Source organism: Mustela nigripes, chromosome 8, assembly GCF_022355385.1.
Source record: "Mustela nigripes isolate SB6536 chromosome 8, MUSNIG.SB6536, whole genome shotgun sequence".
In the NCBI taxonomy this organism is placed as follows: Eukaryota; Metazoa; Chordata; class Mammalia; order Carnivora; family Mustelidae; genus Mustela; species Mustela nigripes.
This window is the reverse complement of record NC_081564.1, coordinates 64,503,051-64,526,676: the sequence shown is the minus strand read 5'-3', so window position 1 is coordinate 64,526,676 and position 23,626 is coordinate 64,503,051. Positions and strand designations below refer to the sequence as shown.

The 23,626-nt window shown below is 36.4% G+C and overlaps 1 protein-coding gene across 3 annotated transcripts in view; it reads right to left on the bottom strand.

Moving 5' to 3' along the window:
• ARK2N (arkadia (RNF111) N-terminal like PKA signaling regulator 2N) overlaps positions 1–23,626 on the bottom strand; it is an 88,101-nt gene that overhangs the window by 26,741 nt on the left and 37,734 nt on the right. For all 3 annotated transcript variants that reach the window (XM_059409588.1, XM_059409587.1, XM_059409590.1), the window contains exon 2: positions 17,469–18,253. In XM_059409588.1, the coding sequence (XP_059265571.1) occupies positions 17,469–18,183 (715 nt within the window). In that variant the 5' untranslated portion in view covers positions 18,184–18,253. The remainder of the gene's footprint in view (positions 1–17,468; positions 18,254–23,626) is intronic.

The following is a 23,626-nucleotide window of genomic DNA, read 5'->3' as shown; positions in this document are numbered from 1 at the left end:
AAAAAAAAAAAAAAAAAAAAAAAAAAAAAAAAAAGATGGGATCGGGAGGGAGACAAACCATAAAAGACTCTTAATCTCACAAAACAAACTGAGGGTTGCTGGGGGGTAGGGGGACAGGGGTAGGGTTGCTGGGTTATGGACATTGGGGAGAGTATATGCTATGTTGAGTGCTGTGAAATGTGTAAGCCTGTTGATTCACAGACCTGTACCCCTGGGGCAAATAATACATTATATGTTTAAAAAGAATTTTAACCCAACCTGTGAAGTAAATGCTTTGCTAGGATTACTGAGATCACCACAAATGGAGCTTTTGTATGTTTATATTTGTCTCAAGTGTCATGTCAGTTTGGGTGTATTCATATGAAAGTGTTTCAAAGCCAAAGAGATCATTTTTGGATTATTTCATATTTTGCACCATCCTTGCCTACAGAGCCCTCTCACTAACACAAGTGTTGTCAGTCTCCCAGTATGAGGTCTGATTAGATCTAGGAGACAGGAATTCCTCTTGTATCCCAGATATCCTAGAATGCCAATTCTCCTTCTCTACAGGTTAAGTGTTAGGCCCAAGGAAAGGTGGGGCAATGGCCCAACAGATGTTTTGCCCCTTCAACTCCCACTTCTATAACTATAGTAATATATAGTAAAGCCCACAGAAAATTCCTTCTGTTGTCCCTATTATAGCCTATTTCCTGAAACCCCTCATGAGGAGAGGAAAAATCTATCTTGTTACTGCCAAATGATCCCATACAATCTCTATTGCCATAGTCATTAAAGGGCCTAGGCCCAGTGCCATTATCTATAACATCAAGATAAAGATGGAAATCACACTTGGCCTCAAACCAGATAGTCAGTTTCAAAACAGTTACACCTGAAAGACTCCTTAGAAATTACCTACTCAAGGGGTCTAAGAAGGGAGAGTATGTATGTGTGGTGGCCAGGTGAGGGAATGAGGTATGGGGGAATAAGGTGTGGATAAGAGGAATCGAGGGAAAGGGCAAACCTCAAGAAGGAAATTTGCATGTTAGCAAAACCTACTCCAAAAAAAAAAAAAAAAAAAAAGGCTTTTTCTTTACATACCAAAATACTTACCAAAGTGAAAATTTATATTTGCACATAAGAAAAAATACTTGAGAATACTTATGCTATATTTTTATTACTCTCTCTCTCTTTCTCTCAGACACACACACACACACACACACACACACACAATTTGAAGAAACAGAAAGCAGTCGTTTTCAAAGCAGCTCTTAGAAAAGACAATTACCTCTACCAGAAAAAAACAAAAATCTATATAGAAAAGTGCTATCTCTAGAAAAGCACCTTTAAATACAAAAAACTGTGTGTGTATATATTTTCTGCAAAATACTATCAAAAGCTATTTCGGTGAAAAGAAAAATGTCTGAGAGAACAGGGCTAAATGGAAATGAAATGTGCAATATGCACTGAAAATTTATGTTTAAGCAGTAAGTCATTGTACTTCTTAAATTTTTACTTGTTTTTAAAGTAATCTCTACACCAAAAGTGGGGCTCGAACTTAAACCCCAAGATCAAGAGTCACATGTTCCACCAATGGAGCCACCAGGCACCTAGCATTAAGTCATTTTCAAAATAAAACTGAATCAATGTCTATTTTGTGCTTTTTCCACTATACTCATCCCAATTATTAACATTTTTGAGATTATTAAGTTTGCAAGATGGGAATCAAGTTTTAAACATGTCTGTCCTTATATCATACTGGTCAATGACAGATCACTTTGTCACCCAGAAAAGTTACCTATGATACTGATTAAGAGTTAATTCTAAAAGGACTAAAGAGATAAAAGCAAATACTAAAGATTATCAGAGTTGTTAGAAAGCTGATCGCAAGAAAGAAAATTTAATTTTAACATTTCACCCCTAATTACAAAGCTGGGAAAATTATGAGGTTATTCATGAGATAACTCAGGTAATATGTATCTGGATATTCAAAAAAAGACCCTAAAAATACAGAAAACAGGGCATCTGAAGAGGTCACCATCTTTCGATTTTTCTGCCTATTTCAGAAACAAACAACAACCTACTGCTTTAATATTCAGATCTATAGGGAACAAAACTGAAATAACTGTACTATGTACATGAAGGACATAAAAATTAGGTATGATTTTAGCCACATCTCCATGTCTATACTCCCTGCTAAAGATACCTTCACTCTTTTCTGATTACTTCTCAAAGTAGTCAATTTTTAGGAGGATAACTTAATAGAACATGCAAAGGAAAAGAATCTCAACTTTTGTATTAACATTGGAATTTGTTAATACCTTTCTCAATACATCAATTACAAAAAAAAACCTGAAAATTATCTCAAAAATATTATTCTAACTACAAATTAATACCATCATTACATTATGGAAAAGCAAGTTTCTTGACTTCCAAACACCTAATGTGAATTAACTGGTAGAGAATCACTAATATAACCAATGTTGTCCTCAACATAGCAACAAGAAACATTTCTTTTTTAAAACTTTTATTTATCTAGATTAGTTATTACATTTCAAATGCAGTTAGGTAAAAGATATAAAGAAAATGCAATAAAATAAAAATCAGTTATTTGATAACATTCTCCCCAAATCTTAAAGTTATAAGATTTCATTACCAAAGAATATATTTCCTCATAGATTATTATTCCTTCAATTTTTAGGATGTCTTCTACTTTATGTTGTGGTAAATTTAACTTAAGGTTAAGAAGATCTATTCAATGCTAGAAACTAATTGTTTTCAATCCCACTACTTTCCTAAAATTCAGAGGAATTAAAAACAAAAACCAAGAAAAAAAGAAGTATAGAAACTCAGAAGCTATTCATGTTGTGAAGAATTCATTCTAGACAAATTAAGAAGACAAGTTTCTTATCTGTACAATGATTATGGACACACACCATTTTTAGAAAGGATCTGAGAATTTTCCTTCAAGAACAATTTTTACTGAACAGAAAATGAATTTCAAGCTTAATAAATTTGCTGAAAGAGTTCTGATGCTGTATTTTCTAACATGTGACATTCCAGAAGATCTTTTTCATTGTCTCCATCACTGTATCATTTAAATACAAACAGGAGAGAGGGAAATCAGTATAAACTAAAGAAAGGTAACAGGTACACTTACTTTAAAAGGTCACCATCCTTAAGATGCCTATAATCTGTTATTCTAAACAAAAAACAGCAAGAAATCTGTTCGCCATCTTTCCTATGACTTCCACATAGCTGTAGCATTAGGCAAATTCAGCTAGACATTAAAAATGAAAATTATCAGTAATACCAACTTGGGTGATTTGCTCAAGAAAAAGATTCACTATGGCACTTCTTTTATTAACAAGCAGATTTAATTCATTTTAAATTATTTCATTTCTAATATTCTGATTTGCATACAAATTTTAAGTAATAAACCTTAGGTAAGTTGAGATATACCTAGATCCAGAGACCTGGATCTCTGCTGGCAAATCTGTAACAGTAGAGAATGACAAAAGCAATGAAGCAAAATTATTTTTTTACTCAGTCTGCTAGTGAAACGAGGCCAAAAACCTTGGCAATAAAAAGAATATCCATAAAGTAACACTTTTCTCCAATTTAATCATGCTAACTAAGCTTATATGTGGGCAACTCTTTTTCTTACATACAAGTAAGAAGCAATGAATGGATATTAATGATGTAAATCCAATAAAATCCCTGTAAGACTATTACATAGTTATCTGTCTCCAACAACTTGTCAAATAGAACGTTAGTAAAAATACAGAAATTATTTCAGAATTCTGAATGGGCATATGTGTACACACACATGCGCAGACATACACATCCTTAAGATGACTCTCATTCCTCTTCAGTAACAGACAGGCTTTTTCTTTTGGAGCCCCAAAATGACAGAATCCTTTATTCTACTTCTTAAAGTTAAAAAAAACACTTCATGCAAAACATTACATCATAAGATTTTAATTTCACTGTGTTGTGTTATAAATTAAAATTTTATTTGGGCTTTGATTACACTCGTTTTTAATAATGTGCACAAAATACACATCAATACAATTGAGAGTTATTATTATCTAACAAATGGCTCGAATAACCAGATCGTTCTAATCTGCTGGTTAAATGTTCTTAAAATAATTAAAAATCTAATGTTTTAGAACACTGAATTAGTAAAAAGTAGGCAGGAAGTAGTCTGTAGACAGAGCTTCCGAAAACACATTTACCTTTACTGAGGGGATATGCTCCTTTTTAAAGATCATCACCTAATTCCATATGTACACATTAGAGAAATGACATGCTCAAATATGGGACTTTATTCTTTATTAAAAAGCATTTCAACCATGTCTATGCTTTAGAGGTTGAAAGGTTTCTTCCCAGCATTAGCCCTTTATATACTACAAAAAGGTCAGAACAGGATACATCTCTTACCCTTTGTAAAATTCTAGGAAAATTAAGGGAATTCAAGAGAAGTTAGGGAGGACCACTAGGCACTTCTAAAACAATACCTACATTAAAATGCCACACATGATCCAAAAGTCATTTCCATTTCTTATTTGTAGTCCCTGTAGTACAACAGTCCCCTTTAGCCATGGTTCACTTCCATGGTCTCAGTTACATTAGTCAACAGTGGTCCAGAAGCAGATGATCCGCCTTCTGACAAATGGTCAGAAGGTCAACAGCAGCCAAACACTACGTCATAGCGCATGTGTCGTTCACCTCACTTCCTCTCATCACCCCATTTTATCACCTCAAATCATCACAAGAAGGGCGAGTACAGGACAATGAGAGATTCTCAGATTATATTTACATACTTTCAATTACAATATGTTGTTATAAATGTTCTATTTCATTACTGTTGTTAATCTCTTACTGTGCCTAGTTAATATAACTTTATCACAGGTATGTCTGTATAGGAAAAAAAAATGTATGTAGAGTGGTACTACCCGTGGTTTCTTTCAGGCATCCACGTGGGTCTTGGGACATAATCCCCATGGATGAGGGGGTATAATTTTAGGGATAAAGACTTTGACTCGCTAAAGGAGAATTCAATAATCCACAACAGCAATCATATAAAAATATGTATTAAAACTACTTCAATACTTGATACTTCTTTAAATATACAGAATATAAAATCAAACTTTTTTTTAAAATAGGTATTTTTAAATTGTGCAATCTGGACAAGGTGTGATCATTTTAAAGCACAACTCATATAAAAACTTACTGTTTTTCAAAACAATATTCCCTAAGAGAGCAACACATTTTCAAGGCACTGTGAGAAACTGAAAATCAGGATAAAATTTGCATGTATGTTTCTGCTTCAAAATTATTCTTAAACACTCCAAACCACAAAGTGTCCAATTTTACTTTAGAATAAATTTTAGTATTTTGGAATATATTCTATGAGTGAAATCAATATATCTGGTGGTCCTTTTCTTTCTACCAAAACCTTTTTTCACCTCTTTACCCAAAATTATGTAGAAAGGCTTCCCAAAATTACTGTTTGACACCTTCCTAAATATCTAAAATCTTGTCCTACCTAGAATGTCAATTAAAAACTATCTTTGATAATTCTATTCCACTGAAATTTTTTCATTTTTCTCTTAAATGCAAAAATATATCTGTAGACTTTTTGCTCAATTATCTAGTAACAAAAACTAGAATATATCCAATCAATACTAGGAATAATTTGTGTTATTCTTAAAAGATGAATTCATATTTTCTATTTTAAAAATAAAAAACAGCAGTACATGCTTAATATATCAAATATTAAATCATGAAATAAAAAAGAAACCTGCTAAGTGCTTAAAGCCGTTTACACATGCATAGAAAAAAAAGTCACATTAACATGCTGAAATTAACTTCATTTTCTTAAGTAGGTTCCATGCCCAATGTGGGGTATGAACTCCTGACTCAGATCAAGAGTTGCATGCTCTACCAGAGCTAGCTAGGCGCCCCCCTAAATTAACATTTTTTATGCCTAAAAGTCCATATCTAGTAAAATCTGTGATCCCAGTAAGAAACTGAAGACAGAACAAACTTCCCTGAAAATATCTCAAATTCAAGTAAAGATTACACATTACTTATAATCTAGTCAGTCATCCCAAACTAGTATGTTCTTCTGTTGATATAAAACTTAAACTAAAAAAAGAAAAACACTAGCTGAAGTCATTTACAAATGTTGCATGATCATTTCAAAGAAATCTGTTATAATAAACTCTTATACAGTTTATGGTAAAAATTCATACTAACATTATGTAAGAGCTTAGCTGATGTTAAGAAATTTATTGCAAGTTGCACTGGTGTTCAAACCTTACCCCTATTTGTCAAATACCAAGTTCAGGAAATCTGACAGTCATTACACAATAAAGAAGAGACTTCTAGTCTTTTTCATCAATTCCTACCACACATTCTCCAAAAAGAATGGAGCACATTAACAAGCCTCCCCCAAAGTTAACTCCCAACTCCTTATCCATCAGTTTCTAAAAAAGAAAAAAGAAAAAAAAAAGAGAAAAAAAACCACCCAGTTTATTTTTCGAATAACAAAAACTAGAAAAGAAAAAAAAATGACTTGTTCTATTACAGTTAATTTAGAAGTAACAAATATTTGGATAAAGAACTAAACAGAAAATGTACTGACAATTTTCTGAGTAAAGTTACTGATAAATTATTAAAATAAAGGTCTTCATTGTTATGTAAACCACCCATCCTTCTCTTACAAAACAGAGAATTACAGTTCTCCCAAAGTTGCAATTTCATTAAATATTAAAATATTACCCTTTTTCATATTGAGAAGTTATAAATTTGAAGGAAAAGACTAATAAATTTTTATTTTAAGTAAATCAAATATAAAGCAAAATGTTAAAAAAAAAGTGTTATCAAGGTTACATATTCCTATTTAAAAATTTCATCCTAGGGGCGCCTGGGTGGCTCAGTGGGTTAAGCTGCTGCCTTCGGCTCAGGTCATGATCTCAGAGTCCTGGGATCGAGTCCCGCATCGGGCTCTCTGCTCAGCGGAGAGCCTGCTTCCCTCTCTCTCTGCCTGCCTCTCCATCTACTTGTGATTTCTCTCTGTCAAATAAATAAATAAAATCTTTAAAAAAAAAAAAAAATTTCATCCTAATTTAGCAGTTTCTCACAATAGTCTTACCAACCCTGAAAAGATAAAATATCAATATTTCCCAATCCCAGGCTACACATAAAAACAGCTATCATGTTGTAAGACTTTCAATCCTGTGATGTTTTCTCCCCTTTGACATACTTATGGGCCCTTTAACATGCCAAAGGGCCATTTATTTTCTGTCTAGGGATTAAAAACAAAATTAAATCGGTAGTACATTAGCTAATATACTTAGTCACTAGTAACTGAAAAAAACCCATTCAATATACACCCTTAATTAACAGTGTGAACATTTCATCTGTTTCCTCTAGAAGTACCCTTTACATCAGGGAACCAGACAATTTCACCAAATGTTGTCTGCCAAGTTACTCAGGCGCTGAGCTTTAAGTTAATGCTGAAGATACAAATTCATCTATGTAGCAATGAAAAATTCTCATGCATATAATCAAATTCCATTCTATTCTGCTTTCTCTACAATATCTTGCATAGTAGGTAGTATACATTTCCTCAAAAGCTAATTCATTCTTCCTACATACATATGTTACTGAAAGTTATAATTCATTAAAGACAAGCAACAAATGCATTCATTAAATGACATATGGAAGAATGATATAAAAATGTTCATGCAGTACATTCATCATTTATGATCTTCAGAGTGGGATTAATTACATGATTTCCTCCACTGAAAATAGAAGGGAGTCAACAGTGTTTTTAGAGAATAAATGCTAAGAGATTCTCAAGGAATTAATCACTTAACTATTTGGATTCACTAACATTCCCTATCTTATATCTTATTTATATTTTTGGCACAAAAAAGCATAAAGATGAAGATCGCTCCTATTATCATCTAAATATGGTTCTATGTTCCAACCAAATGTAATGAAACACAAGCTAAAATTTATCCAACTCTGCTGTTTTGAATATCTAATTTTTAAAAAAGAAACTGTTTACTATCATAATTTTTAAAACACCATCAAAAGAAACTTAAAATAGGCAAAACTATATTCCTTCTTATACAATCCAAAAACCAGATAGTAAACACAACTGAATTTGTGACAGATTCAAAGGCTGTTCTGTAATATTGCCATTTTTGGCAAAGTTAGCTGGAAAACTGTTAAAAGTCTTCGGGAATTCTGTACTGTCAACATTTCGACAAGTCACACAAGAACCAAAGGGCTGCTGTGGTAGTTCTTGGAAATCAGGCATCTGCATATAAGCACCTGACTGGGTGAGAGGGGAAATTCTTTGGCCAACTAGTTGCATTTTAAGTTCCCTGGGTTCCACAGCTGCTTGTTCTCTTCGCCAGTGTCAAGGTGAGTTAGCTTTTCCATCCACACGTGAAACTTCTCCTCTGTCTGCCTCTGCATCTTGGAAAAACACATGGCCTCTTCCAGGACACTGCCTATGCAGTGCCTATCACACACAGCACCCCTGTCAAGTAATCCTGGAATTTCCCTGGGCGCTCCTTCAGATCCCCCAGCACGACTGAAGTCAGCTTTAAAGACATTGAGGCCATCTGATAAAACATCATTAATTCAGAAAATTGTATTTTTTATTAAGACATGCCTATTTAGGAAAATGGCTTAAGCATTACTAGAAAGAGCCATGTAAAGCACTGATACGCAAGCACTTAAATTAACAAAAGTAAAGTAACTCCAAGAAAAATTAAGTAACGTAACACTACCATTTTTCACAGCTTCAATATTATTCGCCCAGCAACCTGTATTGTGTTACTATACAACTAATTATTAATCTGTAAGTGATTTTCAACCTCTGCTGAACATAAAAACCTGGAGTGGTTTAACAAATATCAAAACCTAGGGCTCCTAGGCACTGAAGGTCACTTTGTTTTAAGCTCCCCAGGTGATATTTTCACTGCTTTAACTTTAAAATTCTAAAAGCTGTTTTCACAGCTGATCCATAATAAGTCAGTATACAATTAATTCTCAACTGACCGATTCATATCAAAAGCTCTTGTATTAAGTTAAAAAATATTCTTTATGGGAAACTATGTAAAGGATATATACAATCCATGTATATGCCTCTGGGTCAGCTTTTTACAAACCCAGGTCTACGCAAGTGCTAAAAGGTATGCCTTTATTTAAAACAAACAAACAAAAAAAAGGTTTTGTGGTTAAGTTTAGAATATGCTACGAATCATATCCTCTTCCTCTGCAGAGCACATTAACGGCTCTGAGTTGTCCTGCAGTAAAGAAACCTATTTCAACATGGTCCAGCACTTTCCAAATGTGTGAACAGTGTACAGCTATTAATACACAGTAGGAAGTCATCTCATGGGATTCCAGTTCAGGATCTGTTCCTCTAAACATTGTTTTATCCTTGAACTAGGTGATTATCTTTGATTTGGATTGGACTGGGTCTCCAATAAAACTAATAATGCCAACCTCTTTTCTTTAGGAAACTATTTTAAAAATGTTACCTCATCAGACCACTCCTGACTACAGTACTATCTAAACTAGCTTTTCTACCCCATTCCTAGTCAATCTTTATCTCTTATATCCTGCTTCATTATTATCCATGATGTATATTCCTGATAGCATCCATCTCCTCAAAAAAAGAGTAAGTTCCATGACAGCAGAGACTTTTCATTCACTGCTACACTCACGTGCTACATAGTAGGTGCTCAAATATCTGCTGAATAAATGAGTGATGGAAATCAATCAATCCTGGCCTTAGCCCTTCTACCTATACAAAGAAGTCTTACAAAGAACAGCCATACGAAATGCTCTATTGTATTTATTCCACAGTACTTCTGAAAATACGGTTTACTTTATCTCATAGTGGCTTTTTATGAAGACGCAAAAGAAAAATCACCCAGGTCTCAGTTTTAAGAATAGTAGTATTGGGGTGCCCGGGTGGCTCAGTCGGTTAAGCGTCTGCCTTCGGCTTGGGTTATGATCCTGGAGTCCTGGGATTAATCCCCACATCAGGCTCCCTGCCTCGACAATGAACCTGCTTCTCCCTCTCCCTCTTCTTCTGCCTGCCACTCCCCCTGCTTGTACTCTCTCTGTGTCAAATAAATAAATAAAATCTTAAAAAAAAAAAAAATACTAGCAGTGTTTCTCCTAGATAATGAGAATTGTTTAATCAGTCATACCACCTCTTTTCAATGCCTAAACGGCTATGAAACAAATTTTTGGCCCAATTCTACTTAGCAAATAGAGTAAGTTTATTATTCTTTGATATTATTACTTTTCCCCTGACCACTCCATCCCTTGTCCTCATGTTTAAAAAAATATATATCTTGTTCATACAAAAACTTTCTCAAGAACGTACCTTTCCCAAAATTTTGTGTTTGGCTTATGGAAACACTAAGTGAAATTTAAAGAATGTTAAACTTTCTTTAAGCAGTTTATCCCCATTACAAGTGCTGGATAGATTAAACTTAAGTGTATAGGATAGGTAATTAAGAGGACTACTTTGATCTGTTTCAGATTCTGGTGCTACTCTTTTTCAGCAAACACTGAAAAATGGCTGAATTCAGAAAATGGTGTAAGAATACTTATGCTAAGGATACTGAGATAAGTTGCAGCCTCACAGAGATGACTACATCTCTATGTAGTAATATGTAGTATATTATGTAGTAATATGTAGTAATATGTATTATGTAGTATATGTAATATACTATGTAGTAATATGTAGTAATAAACACTGATTAATAAGACATTTTAAAGTATTAAAATCAAGGACCGGGGCGCCTGGGTGGCTCAGTGGGTTAAGCCACTGCCTTCGGCTCGGGTCATGGTCTCGGGGTCCTGGGATCAGGTCCTGCATGGGGCTCTCTGCTCAGCAGGGGGCCTGCTTCCCTTCCTCTCTCTCTGCCTGCCTCTCTGCCTGCTTGTGATCTCTCTCTGTCAAATAAATAAATAAAATCTTTAAAATAAATAAAAATCAAGGACCAATTAACTATGCATTTGTCAAGACCCACAGAAGAGTGAACCCTAATATTAACTACGGACTCTGAGTGATAGCATAGTCAATGCAGGTTCATCACTGCCTTTGGTGGGGGTGCTGATAGTGGGGAAGTTTGTCCATATGACGGGGCAGAAAATATTTGGGAAGTCTCTGTACCTTCAGCTCAATTTTGCTTCAACCCTAAAGCTGCTCTAAAAAACAGTCTATTTAAAAAAAAAAAAACACCAGGGGGGGGCTCCTGGGTAGCTCAGTGGGTTAAGCCTCTGCCTTTGGCTCAGGCCATGGTCTCACAGTCCCTGAGATCGAGCTCCGCATGGGGCTCTCTGCTGGGCGGGGAGCCTACTTCCCCCTCTCTCTCTGTCAAATGAATAAATAAAACCTTCAAACAAAACAAAACAACAGGGACGCCTGGGTGGCTCAGTTGGTTAAGCAGCTGCCTTCGGCTCAGGTCATGATCCCAGCGTCCTGGGATCGAGTCCCACATCGGGCTACTTGCTCCGCAGGGAGCCTGCTTCTCCCTCTGACTCTGCCTTCCACTCTGTCTGCCTGTGCTCGCTCTCACTCTCTCTCTCTCTTACAAAAAAATAAAAAAAATCTTTAAAAAAAAAAAAAAAAAACAAAAAAAAAACAAAAACCAGGGACCATATTCTCACCTTAAACACATGCATGTCCTTTTATTAATACTACTAAGATAATCCTACTTTGCAAAAAAGACTTATTGAAAGCAAAGCTTACACTTTTGCATGTACACAAAGTTAATACAGGCACTCAACTTTGGGAAGTTAGGAAAAGCAGGCCGAAAATAATACCTTAGTGCTTTAACATAAGAGACTGACCAAAAAATACCCACCAGTAAGACTGTGAAGCTTCCAAATTTGAAGTAACATTATCCAGACATTGTACCACAGAGAAAACCACATTTAAACAATGCATGCTTTGAAAATAATCCCTTAACTGAAGTAAAAGAAAAGAATGCTTATGCTTGTTAATTAATACAGAACTGTGTTGTGGTTTTTATAACTAATATGATTTTTAAAAACTGGACTCCACTGTTCATAACTTGATGCCCATTAGCAGTAACAGAACTGAATCAGACTACTAGTTTCACAATGACTTTTAGCTATGGGAGCCTTAAAACATCACCACTTAACTGACTAGTAGCTCTCAGCCCTGGCAGCTCATGGTAATCACCTGGGGAGCTTTAAAAACGCATGATCTCACATGTAGGTAAATGTAAAATAAGGGAACTCATACAGTATATACTGTGGATGAATAGGGAGATGGGTAAAAGTGATCAAAGGGTACAAACTTCCAATTATAGGATGAATAAGTTCTTGGGATGTAATGTACAGCATGGTGACTGCAATTAACAATGTACTGTATATCTGAAAGCTGCTGAGAGCAGATCTTAAATGTTCTCAACACACCTATGTGAAGTGACAGATATCTGCACTAAGCCTACTGCAGTAATCATTCTGCAATATATGCATAATACCAAATTGCCACATTGTACACCTCCAACTTACATAATGTTGTGTTTCAACTGTATCTCAAAAAAGCTGGGAAAAAGTGCTGATGCCTTGGGTGAGACCCAGAGATCCTGATTGAATTGGTCTGGAGTGGGGCCTGGGCATCTTTAGTTTTAAATGCTCCCAAGTGATTCTAACCTATAGTCAGATTGAAAACTGCAGATTTTACCTGCCTTGTTTGCATTTACTAAGCTGAAAATAGGCAGTTTCCACCTGATTACTATGTCTCAGTGCTTTGTTATCAGTGAGTCTCCTAAAATACAGTAAGAATACAAGAGGCTTAAAATGGGAAGGTGGTGCTTTTAGCCACTTCATATTCAATCCAGGAAAAAATCTGTTAAGGACTGCTGATGTGGGCTTGGGGTCTTCGCCCTTGAGTTCCCACTGTTTAATATAAAAAATTTTCAAGTAATTCAATCCCCAACAGGCTAAGAACACTCACCAATCAGTAAGAAAAACAAATGTGGCAGGAGGAAAATGTGCGAAGAGTGTGAATAGAATGTTTACCAAAATAACAAATGGCCAAACATGATTTTTCAACTTCACTAGTAATCAAAGAAATGCAAATTAACACTAAGATACAATTCTTCCATCAAATCTGCAAGACTTTTTAAAAATATAAATGTTCAACAGTAAGAATATAATGCGACGAACACAAACTCCTGGATGCAATAAACTTAATATATTCTAAAAAGCAGTCTGTGTCAAGAGCCTTAATGTATTCATAGCCTTTTCTCATAATAGCAAAAACTAAAAACAGCTCAAAGGCCCAAAACTGGGGAATTTATCTTACAGTCAGCTAAATAATTCAAAATCCACACATTTTAGGGAGAATATTGTGTTTTGTTAAAATGTTCAAAACGCAATGTTAAGAGGAAAGGAAGATGGAAGTATATATAGGGTGGTGAATTTTGTTACATATTATAAAAGGCAACATACTCAAATGTTAACAAAAGCAGGATTGTGGGTGATTTTAATCTTCTACTTCATATTTTTCTGTTTTCAAAATTTTCTACAAAGCATTTACTACTTAAAAAATTCTTTTTCATTTTCAAACAAGAATTAGTTGATGAAGCATAGTAAGTCTCTGCCTCAGAAACACTGTGAGCTAAGATAATAGCTTATCAGGATGCATTTCAGGGAATAAATGTGTATGGTGAATAAGGGATACCAAGATCCTGGCTTCAGTGGGGCTGACCTGACCACATGGACTGCAAATTACATGATCTTGGACAGCTGTCCTCAACAGCCTCCCTGACATTCTCCAAAATAGAGATTTTCTAAATGCAAAATTAGATAATTGACCCTTACCTAACAAAGGTGGGTACTATTTTTGGAACCTCAGTCTGAAGAGGCATTTATATGATGGACTTTTAAAGCACACAAAAGCAGGTCATTACAGCCAAGACAAGATGAAGCTACCCTCAGGTTTACTCTACACTAAATATTTATCAAAAACAACAGCTATGGGAGCCTGGGTGCCTCATTCAGTGAAGCGTCTGCCTTCAGCTCAGGTCATGATCCTTGGGGTCCCGGGATCAAGCCGTGTCAAGCTCCCTGCTCAGTGGGGAGTATGCATCTCCCTTTGCTCCCCCACTCCTACTCTCTCGCTCGCTGTCTCAAATAAGTAAAATCTTTTAAAAAAAAAAAAGTTATTGGAAAAAACTTTTCCTTGCTCCCCATGTACACTGATGGACCTAAGTAAGTCTCTTTAGAGAACTAATTTCTTTACCTGAATGAAGTCAGATGTCCATCATTCATATTCACTAAAATCAAAATTCCCTGCAAGAGCAGACTTTACAGAACTAGTTTCAACTCAAAGTGATTTTACAGAGAAATGATGTCCAACTATCCAACTATAAAACTGCAAAGAGTGATTAAAAGTACAAAAAGAGGGGCGCCTGGGTGGCTCAGTGGGTTAAGCCTCTGCCTTCGGCTAAGGTCATGATCTCAAGGTCCTGGGATCGAGCCCCACATAGGGCTCTCTGCTCAGCAGGGAGCCTGCTTCCCCCGCTCTGCCTGCCTCTCTGCCTACTTGTGATCTCTCTCTCTCTGTGTCAAATAAATAAATAAAATCTTAAAAAAAAAATACAAAAAGATCATCTATAAAGATAAATGAGATATTTGATTTAAAACCTTGAATACTCAAGACCACTACAAAGTATTTTCACATTAATATTCACTATAAAATACTCTATTTTGCTCACCTCTAAGTCCCCCAAGTGCAAGAACTGTCAGAATTATCTTGACATGATCTCTCCAAACACTTTCGTAAAACAGCAATACAGCCTCAAAAACTTCATGGAGAAAATGATTTAGCATGGATAATAAGCTGCCTGTCAGTTAACTGTTAACTAAAAAACAATCTTCATAAACATTTGTTTCCAGATATCAAACTCAATTAAACATGATCGTGCACTATAAAATACAGAAGTCTCCACCATTTTCACTCTTTAAAAGAAAATGCATTAAAAAAATAAAAATGAAAAAAGAAAATGCATTAATTGTAAAATTGGTGTAAAAGAACTTTTAAGGAATTAAGTCTAATTCCTTCAACATTTATGCTGCTGATAAAGTTTATAAATGAAGCATTTTCTGAATTACTAAATCAGTGGTACCTTGATGAAAAAGGATAGCAAGAATCTGTTTTTACTTTTCCCCTTGATATCCATTCTGTGTAAACAGCTTGATTCAAACGTCAACATCCAAGAGATTCTGTCAGGCACATTGAGTTTAAGTTCACCTGAATGTCTACGTTCAAGTCAGTCATAATTTATCCAAGTCAGTTCATAATTTATTCAATCTTTACAATTTATACAACTTTTCAACAATTGCCCTTGCTATTAGGTTGAATGCATCCCCGTCCCTGAACTCATAATGTGACTCAGGAAAACGGACATATACATAATTATTACATTAGAGACGCACAATGTCATAATTTTTTAGGAGTAGCAATATGGACATTTGAAAGGAACCTCCTAATACTTAAACTTCAGCTGCTCCATCTTTGCTACTTTATATACCTGCTCATATGAACAGCACCTCCCGAACCTGTGCAGTGCACACAATCTAGGTGGTCAGATAAAGTGGCCCAGCACCTTACCTACCATTTGATTCTCCGGGATTACCTTAGAAAACCCTACAAACTTTCAAAAGCCACAACCTTACTAAATGCTGTGAGCAAGAGAAATTAAATCACAGACTCAGATAACTTACTTTGGTCTTTTGGTTTGTATATAATTCAGAATAGACAAGAAACAGACCACCAGGGTTTTGGAAGTTTTAAACACTGGTGAAAGTAGTCAAATAGCAAGGAAATCTGGATAATATAAACAAAGCACACCTAACCTATGTGACCCAAACAGGACAGTGCCCATGAACACATTTCTCATGCCACCTCTATAACTGGGTCTATTCTGTTCACCCACCTTCTTTTCCCTTTCCATAAGGAGGCAAAATATTGGGGTGGTTACCTAAAACTCTGTTTAGTGAGTAAAATTAAGCACTGTATCAACATGATCTTGATTAACAGATCAGAACACAGGACATAAGAATGCATGAACAATTTTACAGGTGCTAATCAAGCTTTCTAAAAAATATTAAATGAAAAACTGAAACATACTTAGAATGTGTCTGAGAACAACCCCGAAGTTGCTTCTCTCATGCACTCAACTGATGAAATTCAAATAAACCCCCTCCCCAGCAATTTTAACACAAGGAACTACCAAAGGAGTTCAAGAGATACTAAAACAGTAAGCATTTCTAATTGTTAAAAATGCCTATTTAATGTAATATATGGATGAGACTTTTATTATTTTAAGATGAACACCTATAGGATCATTCTTGTTACTGAGTTTATGTAAGTTTGGTTGGCTATAGTCTCAATTAACCAATATGATTTTTCTTGAAATATTCTTTGTATATCAGCAATATGCTGTCTTCATGTATAGAAACAAACTTTTCAGAAAAATAAGAGGAAAGAACAGTCACCCATAAAATTTTAAAAACCAAAACCTCCCCTTCTTTAATGTAGCAATAAACAATGCTGTCATTATCTATTAAATGCCATGTACTTTATAAAATGTTCTAATCATAAGAGTCTCTTCAATGAGAATTCACCAATTAAGAACCATTCAGACCTCATCATTCTTGCACCTTGAAATCTCAAGAATGCCTTTGTAGTACACAGTACTAGTCATGATAATATGGAAAAGGCAGATATGTCAAACATGTAATAAATTACATACCCTTACACCAATGAGAGCTAGAATAAGGAGATTTCTATCAAACTTCTTAAAGTAAAGAGAAAATACTGCAAAAAAGCATTCTTTCCAATGCAAGTGACAACTCAGAATAGAAAAATGTGCAACAAGGATAAATATCTCATCATGCACTGGCCTGGGAAAAAGCTCATAAAACTACTGTTTTAGGAGGAACAGCTACTAGAAAACTTTAACAGAAGATGGAACGTGTCATTTCAGACACCATAAGCTCAAGTACAGTGGCTATATAATAAAGCAAAATGCCTATTCCTGAGGAGAATTTACTTAGTAATAACGTTGAACAGTATTAAATCTAAGCAGTGCTAAAAAGGCAATGATGGGAGTTCAGGTCATGTGTTACAGAGAAAGAGACTTGTGAGAAATTCCATTACTTAAAAATAATCTTGTCCCTATCATTAACCATTTAAGTATTTTTTGCTGATGTGCTAAAGTGCACTGGAAACCTCAGAACAGGTTTTTAAAATTGGCCATGTCTTGTTAATACACTGCAGTCTTCAAATTTACACAGAGCTGCAGGTCCTGGATTTTTTCAAGTGTCACTCATCTAACTGAGCCTGACAGCTTAGAAATGCCATCGGTTGCTCTACAGTCAGTTTAAAAAACATCCTCTACCTGGTATCTCTGCAGTGATTGTCTTGCTGCTCCCTGAAACCTCTTCATCATCATCTGATGAGCTCGTGCTTGAGTCACAAGTCAGGTCACTATCACTGGTACTACTGTCCTGCAACAGGTTGTACTTCTTTCGTGCAGCAGCCTCCCTTTTCTGCCTCAGTAGCCTGATTCTCTCCTTGTGCTTTTGGCTCCGATGACCTTTAACCTTGGCGACTCGGCCATTCTGTTTATCACTGGATTGCCGGTTTTTCTTGGCAGCCATGGTAGATGTTTCGCTTTCAGATCGAGAACGCCGAGACTTGCGCCCAACTGTGGCACCAGACACTCCAGAAGGGTCTCCTTCTACCGCTGTCTCTGCCTGAGAGGGTTCATTCTCTTCTGCAGAAGACAAAGTGTCTGAATCAGCCAGGTGACCACTAGAGGAAGGAGAAAGCATGCAGTGATTAGAGGAGTCACTCTCATAAACTCGGCCAGTGGTCGGCTTGTCACTTTCTGTGGATGCTAACTGAGACTCAGAAGAGTCCCTTCTCAGTTCCATCAATAAGCAGGGCATTGAAGACAGAACAGTAGAATCCACTACCCCATCTTTCTGAACTTGAGATTCCAGTTCTACAGATCCATCTTCTTCCTTCGTTGTCTCTTGCTCAGATGTTTTTGGAGGGACTTCAGACTCAATGAGTTCTTCAACTTTTCCCACTGCCTCCTCCATCTTCATTTCAGACTTTCAAGTTAAATCATGGAGCAGAGTCTAGGAAACTAGGTCAAAGATGCAACAGGAAAGCAACCTGTACAAAAACACACAAAATCAATAAACAGAAATGGTAGATTATTTATCTATACAACATGCCTACCTTTCTGAGTAGCAAAAGTTACCCTTAGCCAGGCCTTTAAAATCTGTCATCTGCTTAACAGTCAAATCCAAAGGACTTAGTACTATCAAAATACTAGCATACACAACTACTAAAAATGGTGTAATATTGATCCTCAATTACTGAACTTGCAAGCCCAGCAAGGAACCAAACAAGGATTTTCAATTTTAAAACTTTAAAATATTCAAGAAAGGATCCTCAAAACTCTGATACAGTTAAAATGTATATATTCTGACTTTAACATCAATGAAAAAGAATGCTTCAAAAAAACTAGTCTCAGGGGTGCCTGGGTGGCTCAGTGGGTTAAGCCTCTGCCTTCGGCTCAGGTCATGGTCTCAGGGTCCTAGGATTGAGCACTGCATCGGCCTCTTTGCTCAGCAGGGAGCCTGCTTCCCCTTCTCTTTCTGCTGACCTCTCTACCTACTTGTGATCTCTCTCTGTGTGAAATAAATAAATAAAATCTTAAAAAAAAAAAAGGCAAACTAGTCTCAGAAAAAGTTAGCTAGAATGATTACTTTTATATTCAAATCCTCAAAGAGAGGAATTATAGTGGAGTAACATCAAATGTACACACTTACGTTTAAAAAAAAAAAAAACCTTTCAATTACATGCATTTGGCAAATGAGCACCCAAAGTAACTGTATGCATCAAACCTCTGTGCTATTCCTCTCAGAAGAAGCTGCTCTACACGCGTATGAAGAGGCCAGGCCTCACTACGCTGTTTCCTCACACTCCTTTCCTAGTTCCCACATACCTCTCATCAGGCTGAATGTGAGCCTAGTGTTTCAACATGTTTTGTTTCATAAACAGCAGCCATTAAATACAGACCAACTACTTTGTGAACCCAGGAAACCTAGTATACTATAGTCTATGAATGACTTAAGGAGCTTAAAACGCCCTACATACATTCTCCGCCTCATATGCTAACTTCTTTTATATAATATTTTATTTATTTGAGAAAGCATGAGTGGGAAGAGGGGCAGAGGAGGGAGAGGGAAAAGGAGAGAATCTCAAGCAGACTCCTCCCTGACCTCAGGGCTGGATCCCAAGACCCTGAGATCATGACCTGGGTGGAAACCAAGAGTTGGATTTCAACTGACTGGGCGACCTAGATGCCCCATATGCTAACATGAGAACCTAACATCCTTCCCGTACTGAGTGTGCTACAACTCTACTTAATCATGGAGAAACAGGACAGACACAATCTTTAAACACAAGAGTTGTAACCTATACAGAGCAAACTTCATTAACTGGTGGTCTGGTTTTAAAAGGATGGTGCTAAGAATGTGCAAAACAAGTAAATATCTCTCTGTACATGTGATGTTACAGAAGGCAATTATGATGTCCCAATGGTGACAGATACAAACACTGAGCTAGATGGTGTGCTAATTAGGTGCCAGAAGAAATCTTCATTCCGCTCTATCAACTCTACTAACAGTTTAATATATGGTAGACAGCAACCAGAAGATACTCAGAATATCCTTTCCTTGATCTAACATACCAAGCCTACTTTTTGCTTACTATAAACATGAATATTCTATGTTCCTATTTTTTGTTTTTCATGGCCTTGTTCTCAGCTGCTGATGAAACAGACATTCTGATGAAGGTTCCTCAACACATTCATGAAAACCAGAACATCTGCGGCCACTGAAACATTCATTAATGTAAAACAATCCCATATGTAGCCTATTTCATACGCATATTTGCATCATTACTAATTTTTGAAATAAATGAAAATAAGCATAAATGTTATTCCTAACACAATTCCAAAAGGAATGTAACACCTCTGAAAGCCAACAGAGGGAGTGAAAGTTAAACCAGGAAACTGCCAATGTCATAACTAAAGCATGTTGGCAATACAAACAGGAAATAAAATATTCAGATATGAATTACTCCAAATATGAGGAACAGATCAAGATTTTCTAACTAAATAAAAATGAGAGTTGACTCTTCTGTAGAGAATGATGTTATATATTCCAGAATAAAACAATTTTTTACAGCTGAAATATTTTAGAAGTATACTCAAATGAAATTGATGTCAGAAATAAATAAAGCATAAGAATCAAAAGTCTCTAATTTCTGAAAGCAGGAAGCCCTGGAACTTTTTAAGTACATAATATAACATCAGGTGGAAAAGTGAATATGTTAATATGACCATAAAACTCCTATGTGTTGCTTGGGTGGCTCAGTTGTTAAGTGTCTGCCTTTGGCTCAAGTCATGATCTCGGGGTCCTAGGATCAAGGCCCACATCAGGCTCCCTGCTCATCAGAAAGCTGGCTTCTCCCTCTCCCACTCCTCCTGCTTGTGTTCCCTCTCTTGCCGTCTCTGTCAAATACATAAATAAAATTTTTTTTAAAAACTCCTGTTTGTTCAGTAAATAAATTGTGTGGGTAGGACAAATAAATCCAGACTGTTTTTCTTTGTAAGAAAACATCACATTATCATTGTCTTTCAATATGACAACTCAATTATCTTTCATTTCAAGATTCATATATTTAAGAGTTTATTGACAAGTTTACAACTTCTGCTGCCTAAAAAAAGCAATTTTAATCACAAACACTAGCATCAACCATGAATAGGACACCTGTTAGCTAACAGTGATATGTCCATACAATGTGGCCATAAAGGATAAAAAGGTTCTTTAATACACTAATATGGAGCAATTTTCAATACATAATGTTAAATGAATAAAAAAAAGTACATTATACCATTTGTGTAAATAAAGAACAAAATTATACTTATGAGTTCGTCAGCGTATGTACAGAATCTCTAGAAAGATACTCAAGAAAACAGGTAACAGCAGCTACTTTGGCAAGGAAAGAAAGCAAATGAGAGAACAGGAGTCAAAATACCTTTGTTTTGTTTTTACCTCTTGATTCTACTATCACATGCAAGTATGCAAGTATTACCTATTCAAAACCCCAATCAAACATACAAGTCTACTATAAACGTTCGGATAGCAGCAATGTCCACAATAGCCAAACTATGGAAAGAACCTAGATGTCCATCAACAGATGAATGGATCAAGAAGATGTGGTATATATACACAATGGAATACTATGCAGCCATCAAAAGAAATGAAATCTTGCCATCTGCGACAACATGAACTAGAGCATATCATGCTTAGCGAAGTCAAGCAGAGAAAGACAACTATCATATGATCTCCCTGATATGAGGAAGTGGTGATGCAACATGGGGGCTTAAGTGGGTAGGAGAAGAATAAATGAAACAAGATGGGATTGGGAGGGAGACAAACCATAAGTGACTCTTAATCTCACAAAACAAGGGGGGGGGGGCGGGGGGGGGGGGGGTTGGGAGAAGGGGGTGGGGTTATGGACATTGGGGAGGGTATGTGCTTTGGTGAGTGCTGTGAAGTGTGTAAACCTGGCGATTCACAGACCTGTACCCCTGAGGATAAAAATATATGTTTATAAAAAATAAAAAATTAAAAAAAAAAAAAACCATACAAGTCTACTGAAAAGTCTTCTGAATAAAAGGGGAGCTGCACCTTTCTGCTCATAACAGCAACCACTGTTCAGGTCAAATTTAGTCAGTGAAGTCAATTAGAGTCTCCCCCCTGTAGCGGAATTTTGTCATAATTCATAAAACACAAAGGAAGAAAAAGTCACAGGAAGTGAAAATACAAGCTCTGACAAAACTCTCTGCAGCAGAATAAAAATAAAGTGCCCTAAACACAGTGGGGAAAGATGCCATGTGTACAAAGTAATCTTCCCCAACAACCACAGTATTTACTGCATATATTGTTTTTGGTCCAGGAAAATACATGGATATTCTTGGTAGAGGTAATTTTTTTTTTTAATTTATTTGACAGACAGAGATCACAAGCAGGCAGAGAGGCAGGCAGAGAGAGAGGAGGAAGCAGACTCCCTGACGAGAAGAGAGCCCAGTGCGGGGCTCGATCCCAGGACCCTGAGACCATGACCTGAGCCGAAAGCAGAGGCTTCAACCCACTGAGCCACCCAGGCGCCCCTTGGTAGAGGTAATTAAAAGTAGCTGGCAATAGAAAAAGATAAAACTATCAAATAATAGTTGCATCTTATAAATGGGATAAAAGGCTCTCAACCACCTGATAGAAAAGTAAATTCACAATGAAATAGTAAATAAGCATTTAAGTAAATGAAATAGTAAATACAGCATTTATTTCCTTAGAACAGCATTTTCCACCATGCTGTTCTTCCCTCCAGTCTGATGGCAGTCTCCTTCTACAAGGATATACATTCATCAACTTCTCCCAAATGGATCATCCATCCATCCATTTACTCATTCATTTGAAAAAATTCTCCTTCTACTTACCACCTCAACCTCACATCTCCTCCAGAAACCATTCTCTTCTTTCACCACCTCATTAAGAGAGTTGTCTAAATTCCCAGCCTTTACTTCCTTACCTCTCATACTCTTCCAACCCAATCCCATATGACATCTGCTTTTATTAAACCTGTAGAGCAGCAGAACATTAATGACCCTGGTATATCTAAAGCCAACAAACAGCTTGGCCCTCATCTTAACGTCTAAGCAGCATTCTATGTTTAACCACTCCCCTCTTCTCCTTAAGCTAATGTTTTTCTTTGGTTTCCAAGGTTTCCTTTATTATGGTTGCTCCTTCTCAGCCTACTTTATAACAGACTTAACTTACTCTATCAAACCTCCAGTGTTACTCCTAGGAATAGGTCCTTTTCACACCCATCAAAGTAACCCTCTTCTACATCCAGTTTCCAATACCATCCCTATACTAGTAATTCTGTCTCTCCATCTCAGCTCTTCTCCAAGCTCTATCCAGTCTACCCAAACAGCCAACCGACATCTGCATTTCGATTTCACAAAGGTATCACAACCTCTTCATGTCCAAAACCAAATTAGTCATCTCTGTATTACCCCACTCTGGTCGTTCTCTAACTTTCCCTAGCTCATAAAAACAGCACTAGGGTCACCGGGGTGGCACAAATGAACACCTGACTCCTGGTGAGGTCAGGTCCTACTCAGGATTATGAGGTTGAGCCCCACATCGAGCTCCATGCTGAGCGCAGGATCTGCTGAAGAGTCTCTTCCCTCTGCCTCCTCCGCCCTGCGTCCGCTCTTGCACATATGCTTTCTCCCTATCTATAAAATAAATAAATCTTTTTTTAAAAAATAACACTATTACTTCAGTTGCTCATGTCATAAACCTGAGGGTTACCCTTGACAATGCCTTCTCCTTTATTCATTACATCTCATCATTCACTAATTCCTATCAGTCCTACCTCATATTTCCAGACTAGTATTCTCCATCT